This window comes from Cyprinodon variegatus, unplaced genomic scaffold (genome assembly GCF_000732505.1).
Source record: "Cyprinodon variegatus isolate N-32 unplaced genomic scaffold, C_variegatus-1.0 Scaffold553, whole genome shotgun sequence".
In the NCBI taxonomy this organism is placed as follows: Eukaryota; Metazoa; Chordata; class Actinopteri; order Cyprinodontiformes; family Cyprinodontidae; genus Cyprinodon; species Cyprinodon variegatus.
In genome coordinates, this window is record NW_015151006.1 from 330,888 (window position 1) to 341,236 (window position 10,349).

General features: G+C 35.4%; 1 protein-coding gene across 1 annotated transcript in view; it reads left to right on the plus strand.

Moving 5' to 3' along the window:
• The window catches only part of LOC107095498 (type I phosphatidylinositol 4,5-bisphosphate 4-phosphatase-B-like), a 12,365-nt gene extending 4,597 nt beyond the window's left edge, over nt 1-7,768 (plus strand). The window contains exons 2-7 of the mRNA XM_015391629.1: nt 199-380; nt 552-658; nt 1,924-2,035; nt 2,123-2,175; nt 2,280-2,370; nt 4,917-7,768. Of these exons, the coding sequence (XP_015247115.1) occupies nt 199-380; nt 552-658; nt 1,924-2,035; nt 2,123-2,175; nt 2,280-2,370; nt 4,917-5,060 (689 nt within the window). The 3' untranslated portion in view covers nt 5,061-7,768. The remainder of the gene's footprint in view (nt 1-198; nt 381-551; nt 659-1,923; nt 2,036-2,122; nt 2,176-2,279; nt 2,371-4,916) is intronic.
• The last annotated feature ends 2,581 nt before the right edge of the window (nt 7,769-10,349 follow it).

The following is a 10,349-nucleotide window of genomic DNA, read 5'->3' on the forward strand; positions in this document are numbered from 1 at the left end:
TATAACAATGTTTAATGCTAAGCAAGTGGGCCGTTTTTTCCCCCGTTGTGTAATGATTTACTATACAAGTCGTGTGTTAAAACACAAATAAAACGGTCCACTTTGGTGTTCTTAGCTGTAATATTTTAGTGTTTAAAAAAAAAAGCAATCACATCTTAGAAATAAACGTTATTTGTGCCTCTTTATTCTTGTATTTAGGTATAGTGCCGTTCCCAAGCTTTGTGGCACCCAATGAAGCACCACCTCCGTACTCGCCTCAGGGTAGCCCGGACAGCAGCAGCGCCCCGGTCATCAGCTGTCGGGTGTGTCAGAGCGCCATCTCTGTGGAGGGGAAGGCGCATCAGCATGTGGTGAAATGCAACATCTGCAACGAAGCTACAGTAAGTGATAAAGGAGCAAATTTAACCCCATGTTTGATCATAAGAGCCATGTGGAGCTGGAGGACTGCCTGTTAGTCCCTAACAGCCATGGAGGCAGAGTTCATCTGACCTCTCTGGGTTTCTGCTGATGTGGTCAAAATGAAAGCAGTTTGTTTCTGTTTTTGTCCGTAGCCGATAAAGAACGCTCCTGTCGGGAAGAAGTATGTCCGCTGTCCTTGTAACTGTCTGCTGATCTGCAAAGTGACATCCCAGAGGATCGCCTGTCCCAGGCCCTACTGGTAAGACTGGAAAGTATGCAGTAACATTTTATAAGTTAGCATTTGCACTCTAATGTGGCTCATTTTTCTGATTAAATTAACCGTTTGAAAATAAAATCCTTTGAGTAGTTATTAAAGTCATAGAGAAGTCATATTTAAATTTCAAATCATTCTGGCTTAAACATGTAAATATATAAATGTGTTCTTTATCAGACCATATTGTCCCAAAGTTTAGAACATTTCTATTTAAAAAAAATTATGCCTTAAAATCTGTTTTTTTTTTCTCGTTATTTTATTCAGGCCAGTTAGTTATACATCAGCTTGTACGGCTAAATTTGGCCAATCATATATCAACGGTCATCTGTCAATCAAATTTTTTCGGTCATAGCATCTTGATTCATATGTCGCAGCTAATATACGCAACGCTTGAAATAAGAAATAATTATTTACTAATTAAATTATTTACTAATAAGAATCATTATATACCATGGAGTTCCATTCCAGTGTTCACGGGGATGGACGTCTGTGTCTTCAGCAGGCGTAGAGCTAACAGAACTGGTAGCGTTGGGAGGCAAGGGCTCAAACATGTACGGCTGGAAGCCTTCTACACCAAACCAAACTTCTGCCGCCCTGGCGTCCTCTTCCACAACATCTTCATCCCCGCTTTCCTCCTCTAAATAAAAAATATATGACGGAGGAGACTCATCCACGACCTCCGACACAAAACTCTCCTCCTCTTGCATGTTTCCACTGTCCATAGCGTTCCTTGACAGTGCCATTGCTAAGTCACCAATTTAGTGCTACTTGGTCCCAATGGAATTTCCCATTGGGAACCTACTAGCACTAAGTTGCTAACTGGTTAGCAAGATGCTTCAGAGACACCGGCCACAACCAAACCTGCTTGCGAAACTTCCACCAAAACAATCCCGCCCCTTGATAATCGACCGATCACATTCACTTTATTCACTCGTGTAAAGTCGGGCACCACTCAGGAGAATTTGGAACTGCAACCGTTGGAACAGTCGACTAAGACTATAAAAGTATTTTCATTAGGCACATATTTTTTTTACATTTTATTTTTAGTGGTCTTTTTCAGCAGTTGTAAGAAAAAGTAATAATATTTAATGTAAGTAAAAAGTAAAGTGTATTTGGTCACTAAAATACATTTTAACAATATACTGATTTATTAAAAGAGACTTCTATGGCTGTGATAATGAGTCATCTCTGATCAAACAGAGGGATGATTTGGTTAATGTCACTGTTGATGTTTCAATGTTTTCTTGCAGTAAACGCATCATCAACCTGGGACCGGTCCACATCGGCAGCGACAGTCCAGAACCGCAGCGCCAACCTGTGGGGCTCAGGGTCATCTGTGGACACTGCTCCAACACATTCCTGGTGAAGCAGAAATCACTCTCACTGTTACTGGCAGCACAGACTTTTCCAGTTCTGTAGATTTTTACTTTCTTTATTCATCTCCTCCAGTGGACAGAGATCTCAGACCGGACTTTAGCCCGATGTCCGCACTGTCGAAAAGTGTAAGCATTTCTGCTCTTCTACGTATCAGAGTTGGACTGATCCATACCTCTGTGGCTTTGATTGTTGAAGGGGTTCAGTTTTGTTTTCCTGCTTTCCTCATCAGTTCTTCAGTTGGTCGGCGATACCCGAGGAGGAGAAGCTTGCTGTGTTTCCTGTTCTTTGTTGTGTTGGTAGCAGCCACTGCAGGACTTTTGGTGAGTTTATATCTGAAACTGATGTCTGAGTGACGGATTTGTTTAAAGGAGACTATGATTTTCTGATAGAGTTCTTTTGTTGTCAGGGTTTCCGTGGATCATTAAAAGTCATTAAATTATTATTTTTTTAATTAAGGCCTGAATTGGCATTAAAATTCATTAAAATTTGATTATTGTGGTATTTTAAATGTCTTATTAAAAAAGAAAGTTTATAAAAACAACTTTGTCAGATATATCGCGATATATTTGCGCAGAACTGCTTCAGGTTGATCGTAAAGCCGTATTTTCGGAAAAGAAGTGAACAAGCTAGAGAATGGGGAAAATGCTAATTTCAACAAAAATGACTGGAAAACGAGGAATTTGGGACATTAATGCATCCTGTTGACAGAAAAGATGATGAAGGATTTTACCGTGTTATATATGGAAGTCATGGATACGCGTTGATGGCATTAAGATGATTTCTAACAGCATTAAATTAGAGTTACTCATTCCTGTATAAACCCTGGTTATTTTCATTAAACATTGATCTCATCTGAAGGGGTCATGCCATCCTAAAGGGGACATTACATGCATTTCTGTGGGATCCAAAATCATTTATATTGTATAAATTAGAAAGTCAGATAAAATCTTTGACAATCTTATATGAAAATAACAAAAAAAAAAAATCCTGGAAAACAACATTTATGTTTGACTGATGACTTATTGTACATTGTACTATAAAATAAAATAATTAAACATGATGGGGCTGATCATAGCTGTGATCAAATACAAACTGGAAACCAGAAAAGTAGTGACTGCAGTAATTAATGAGGGTTTAAACAAACTTTAAAGGGGGCATGGTGAGTACTGTGCTTATTAAAGCCATGTATGCAAACCAAGCAACAAAGTCCTTTTAAACCCCAGAAAATTAGCTGTCAACAGACATGAAGGTATTTGTACTCTGTCGCCATCTGCTGGCAGTACTTCATCCCACCAGCTTCCACAGCTGTAGCTCCTGATGTAGTGAACACCAAAGTTCTTATCATGTTCATGGCTACTACTCCTTTCTGATCAGTCAGGGCATCCAATATCTTTTATTTTTTGCTTTTTCATGTTTGATTTTAGACTCACCTCTTTCTTTTAACGCCTCTGTTGGGGAAATGCTGACGTGCTTCGCTCCATAACTTCCTTATTTACTCATGGTGAACATGCAAACTATCCTAACTCTGGTCATGTTGTCTTGCTTGAGTTTACGAACAAATGGAGAAAACCGAACACAAAAAATAGTATATAAATGTGCCAGCAGTTGTTCTTATGTAATGTTCTAATTATAGATATTGTTTTTATTAGCTGTAAGCAGATAATATGTTTTGCTAAGATGATTATAGTTTTGGAAGATCAGTCTATATGTTTAACCTACATCATGTGTTTTATGTACTTAATTAAGTTCCTGAAGTAAATAAACTTATATTCTAATTTATTGATTATGACTAAATTAGTCCAATTTCCAATTATGTAGGATTTTTATTGTAACAATTACCTGCATAGAGAGATCAAAAGAATTGATTTAGTTGATAAGATTTAGTTTTTCTAGCTTAAAACAATAAATGCAGCTGTATTTTTATGTCATCTGGGCTAAATCCACACCTCCTTCAACTTGTAAAGAAGTTAACTTTGGCTAACTGCCAACTATTTTATGTTAGCTGACATAAATTAGCCAGTATTCCTATAGAGGATTTTTTTAATTCATTACAATGAAACTGAAACGTTTGCCTCTATGCTATTGCTAGCATGATGATAAACCTTTGAATAAATGATCTCATTACTTTAGAATGCTAATAAGCTTTGTTAGATAAAGCATTTATAGATGCACATTTACTAACGTTAGAAAGATAACTCGCATTAGGAAACTATGTTCATATCCTAATTGCAGCTTATATTAATCTAAAATGCAAAATTTCTTAAAAAAAAAAAACTCTCAGAGGTATGTTAAAATGTGTTTCCAACTCTTCTAGGTGTTTCCTTATCCATTTCATTTGTTTATTGTGGATATTAGTAGCCTTAGAAAGAAAGGATCTCCTGTAGTGGTCTGTCTCACACCTAGTCTGGAGGAGCCTCTGACTGAAGACACCGTGTTGTTCCACAGTCTTTAGAAGAATAATTATATTTTTAGTTTTATGAAGAATTTCTAGTGGTTATATTGGAGTTTCTAGAACAGTGCTGGAACGACTTATTATTCTTTAAGTTCATTTCTCTGATGCTGCTGAACCAACAGAATAAACAAATAAATAATGAGTTAAGTCATCTGATAGCGAGTTAATGTATGTATTGTAGGCTAAAATTCTAACAATAATTGAAATGCTAATATAAACATCTCTGCTAAACCTTGTGAACTCCGTGTCCGATACTCCAGTAAGACATGAACAGAAATGGTTTGTCTATTTGGTTAAGTTTTTTTTTTGAGTACAGGTTGTTTTTATATGTTCTAAAAAACATAATCATACTTATACAAATCTTTTATGATTACGTATCTGGATTAAACAAATGTGTGTGTCTGTGTGTTAAAGGTTGGAACATGGAAACCGGCTCAGAACTCAAAAGGCATCTATGTTTCCTGGGTTCTCCTGATCCTGCTCTCCCTGTTCGCCCTGATAAGAACCTTGTACTGGAGATGTCTGAGGATCAGTGACCCCGTGTCCAACATCTCATAGACAAACAGATGGAAGGGGAAAAAAGAGAAAGTCAGAGATCAAGTAGATGAATATGAGCACACAAGAAATCTGGTAAACGATCTGAGAGTTGGTCTGTTAACCTCAGAAGTTACGCAGAAGGGAAAACTAATAGAAGGAAATAGATATTTTTCTTGTTCTATACTGGATTTAAAGAAATGACAGCTGCTAGTTGTCCAAAAGCAACACTCAGATCTTATGGAGTTTTTTTTCTTTTCCATCCTATAGTTTAAAAAAAACAAAGTAGAGAAGCAAAATGAATCTGAACCACAAAGCAGGATCAGCATCTTGTTATGCTAACCTCAGGTGGCTCAGAGCTTTTTACCATCACAGATTTAAGCCATAAAACTATCAACAAAGTTAAATCCTTGATCACTGCTTAAACACCAAGTTTGGACCAAAGCAGTTCCAACTATGACTGGAGCTGAGACCAATTCTGGGTTTATTTCCTGAAGACACAGCAAAGTACCTGTGTGTTTATTTTTTTCCTCAGCTAAAGCCATGTCAGACTGATGTCATCATATCCCTGGAAGAAACATTTGATTCTGTCTTTGTTGCAGTTTGCTTTTCTATTAAGGGCTTTATAATTTAATCTCAGTGTCTTAAACTCACAAACTTTATAAAGACAGTTTTAAACAACAGTTGTATTTATAAATGTTCCTGGCAGTTGAAACAAACATCTTCAGCATCCTGTTAGTATTTCTTTTAAAAAAAGCAAAACAAACTATCGTTAGAAATACAGCTTCAAGCTGAATCTATAAACAGCTGACAGTGTTTATAATGTCAGCATTTATAAATACGAGCCGACAGAGTTTAATCATGGTGCTCAGAACCTATTGGAGACCGTCTCCAGCTCCTGATCTGTTCTATAGACCCGCTCAGGGCGGGTTTGGAAATTGAACTATTCTTTGCATAAATCTGTGTTTATATGGCATTAACTTCTAAATGGAGATAACAACAATTTAGCATTTGAAGGGTTTTGATTTGTCTATAAAAAAAAAAGCATAAAGATTTTCTTTTCTATTTTTTTTTTAGCATTAAGTAAAACTAGATTCTTAATCTTCTAAAATGCTTTTAAAATGACTAAGAAACGCATTGCATAAACTTGCACTTTTATGTAGTGTTTTGCACTTCTAATGAGATCAAACACCTTTTTTCCTGCGTTCTTGATGAGGTTCAGTAAATTAATCTATAAGAACCGCTAATCATGAAAGATGAGATACAGGCGAGCTTAGGGGAGGAAATTACTCAGAAGTCGATCAGCTTCACATTTCATTCTCCGGTTTTCCTTCTTCCACAGAATCCTTTGTTTTCCTAAAAAAAAGATTTCCAGATCAGGGTTATATTTTTAATGAATATGAGGCCTCCGATCCACAACTCATTTATTAATGCGGACAGCTGGTGGTTAAACCTTCTCAAATCTGAGTAGTTCATGTTAATGTAGCCATTTACTGCAGATCTATTGAGCCTGCTTTGTGGTTACAAAGTGCTACAGGTAGTAAGATTCCATTCTGCTCCATTTTTGGACTGTTTCTACAAGCCAGGAGTCTGTTTAAATGTCAGCAGTATTTCCCCCTGCAAGACTGCTGGGACTTCGAAGGAAAAATGAACTGAAAACAGGAACTAAGTGAAGTTTTGCTGAGCTCCATTGTTTAGAACAGACAGACTGGGACTGATGGCGCGTCATGCAGTCCACTCGTTATCCTCATCCATTTTAAAATCCATCATGTTTAAAGCAACATTTTAATCCTAACTTCAATATCTGGGAGATCAAATTTGGATTATTACTCCACTCCTAAAATAATTATTTTGATCTTTTTATGCTGTACCTCTATAAAACTCTGCATCAGAGTCTAATTGCAATAAAAAGAGCTAACAAACAAACAGTTAAGTGAAATGGCTCTAAAAATGAAATATAAATGGATCAATCTTACAGGTTGTTAAAGCATTTATTTTCTAGCACTATTATTGGCTTTGAATGGACTTAAGCTGTCTATGTTTCTCTTCATTTCAGATCTAGAGCTAGTTTTAAAACAGAATTAATGAAATGGCGTCATCAATTGTTTATCCAGAATCTAAGAAGCGTCAGACTCTAAGTCAAACTTAAAGAAGTGAAGGTTTAATGAGTTTCAGATGACTTGAATCCACCAGCTTCACCTGCAGGTGTAGCTTCTACAATAACAAGATGATGTCTGAAATAAAAACCATAAGAGCATCTTTTTTTCCTCATGAAGCCTAAATGAACATTTTAAGCATGAAGCATTCAACTTTAGAGGCATTGTTTTTAATCGTGTAACCATGGAAACAGGTTTATTCTCTGGGTTAAGAGTAATAAAACGTCTTGTTCATGTTTTGTTTCCAACTGAAGGCCTTGCTTAGTTTAGAGTGTGCCTATGAGATATAAATATATATATATTACTTCAATCACAGTTTATTTAATGTGTAAATAAGATGGATAGTTTATGGGTGAATGATTTTTGCGAGGCTTTAAACTTGATCATCTCTTTGTGTCGATTAGCATGTCAGCGACGGAATCATACAGGGACTTTCGAACATATCTGATTTACTTGTCCTTTTTTTCCTCTTTATTGTGCATTTGTTTATTTGTAAAATAACAAACCTAATTTTTGTTTTAACTTCCCAACTATAAGTTTTTGAATTTTGCTTAAATCGCTTTAGTTATAAACATCCCGGAATCTAATTAAATCCTCTTATATTTGGATAAAAATGTAAATATTCCAGATGTTTCTGCTGCCCCCTTGTGATTGGTTAATACATGTACCTGCTGACTGTGACATGTTGCACTACATTGTACTGAAGTACTACTGCTGTTTGGATGTTTCACTGTACTTTTGGTGGATGGATGTTTTATTTTGCATTTTGTGAAACAAAGTAATATCTTTAACAGAGCCCTCAGTTGAACGTGATTTCTTTTCTCTCTCATGGTCTGTTTTTGAAAACAAGGATTTCTTCCTGATCTTAAAAAAAATCTAATTCTTAAATTATCTTAATTTTAGAGCTTAAAGTTTAAAAAAATGATTCTTATATTCCATGCAATGTTTTAAAAATACATCTATAGCATCAATTTGTACATTTACTAGTTTCTCCATTTCTTTTTTTTGGGGGGTTCTTTTTTCTATGTTTTATAAGTGAGCTGTTACCTTGTTTGTTTCTTTTCAGATTTGTAGGATGAGGCTTTAAAAAAAAAAAAAAAAAAAAGAAAACTACAAACCTCATGATGTCAGAAAGCAGAGAGACAAAAGTAATTTGGAAACTGGGTGTCGAGTTAAATACAGATCTCCAAAGAAAGGTTGAATCCAGATATCTTAAAAATATTTTGTAGAATGAACATTTAGTATTTTTTGAGGGGGGCTTTAAATTGAGAAAGTAAAAATTAATATGGTTAATTACACATAGAATAAAATATTCTGAGCCTTTAAATTAACAATTAAAGCTCACAGACAATGAAAATATAAAGTTTACCGGCTCAGGAGATTTCATAAAATAAATTCTAAAAGTATTTTAACATACAGGTGTTATGTAACAGCCAGTGATATGGCTAACAACTGGGAAGACTGTTGACTAAAAAGATGTTCAGCAGCCATTAAAACCTTCCACCAAAGAAGATAAGGTACATAAGGTCGTTGCTAAAGAAGCTGGATGTTCAGTGCTCAGCGATCTAAAATCCTCTCTCCAAAAGAAAGTACTTTTTTTATTATTATTTAGAGATCAAGCTCCTGGAGTGGAGAGGAGCAGAATCCATGTTGCTTGAAGTCCAATCCAGTAATTCCTTACCAGGAAACATCGGAGTGCCTCATGCTGCCTCCTGCTGATGAGCTGAGTGATGATGACGACTTGATTTTCCAACAGAAGTTAGTCCAATCATCATGGTGCTGATGTGCTTGATCGGTCCACCAACTGGGCTAATCTGACCTGCATATAGAGAATCTACGCTGGAAAAATAAGTAAATATTTCTTAAATTAAGGGTATTTACCCTTAATTTGAGTTGGTAAATGAGGTAGTTTGCCAATGGAAAGAGTTTTTTTACTCTTAAAATATGATAATTAGATAACATGCACTTGAAATAAGAAAATACCGTTGTGTTTTCTTATTTTAAATGTAAATTGTCATGTTCCATATGCAAAAAATTTCTTTTACCTCCTCAATACAAGAACAAATGCACTTATTTTAAGAAAAGAAAATGACTTATCTAGATTTATATTTTTGTTTCCAGTGTATAGAAGAGATGAGATAAGAACAAATTTAGATTACCTAAAAAAAAAAGCTGCGATGAAGGTTACTGCTTCCTGAAGTTACTTACACCTCAGGGCTTATATTTCCAGTTCTTTTGCTTGGAGTGATCACTCTTTTAATGGCATTTCTTCTTAAAGCAGAGAAATTGTAACCAGGCATTAAACTACAATATGATTTAATCTAAGATTAGCAGAGGATTGGTTAAAAAAAAATAAAAATAAAAATAAAAAAATATATATATATATATATATATATATATATACATATAATAATTGGAAGTGTTCACCAGCGTCACAAAGCAATGAAAAACATTTTAGGTGTGTTCTTATACCTCAGTGAACAAAGTGTCACACTAAGTTGGTGTAGAACTGATAACTGCTGTTAAGTATCCCAGTCACTGACATACACACCCCCTTATCAAGCCTAGAATAGTAACTGTTATTATATATATAGACTGATATATCTGCATTGGCTGCTCAGTATCCTCCCATTCTATTCTCCTAACTTTGATTTAGCAATGAATTTGATTGCATTTCTACTGAGAAAATGGATCTCTGCTGCAACTAATCTGACTTCTGAGGAAGATTATTTAGAACAGTGGAATTTATATGTTATACAACAGGTAGAAAAAAACTATATCATTAAAAGATAAGAATAAACCTCAATATTATAAACAATTTAGGTATTTAGGGTTTTAACAAGTATATTTAATCCTAATATATTAGGATTATTCCTAACACAACCTGGGATTAGTACTCCTCAGCTTGATGCTACGTCACCTGGATGCAGTTATTCATTCATAATCAGGTTCAAACAAGCACCGAGTGTCAAGGTTCATATCTCCATCGGTCATGGAGTAGGAGGCGTTTAAACACAGAGGCTCTGATTATTTAACCACTTCTGCACACATATGAAACAGAAAGCTTTACCATAGCAGTAACATCTACAGAGGATATACTTCTCATAGCCACAAGAGGTCAGCAGAGAGGAGGAAAATTAAAACCTGTTATAGTAAA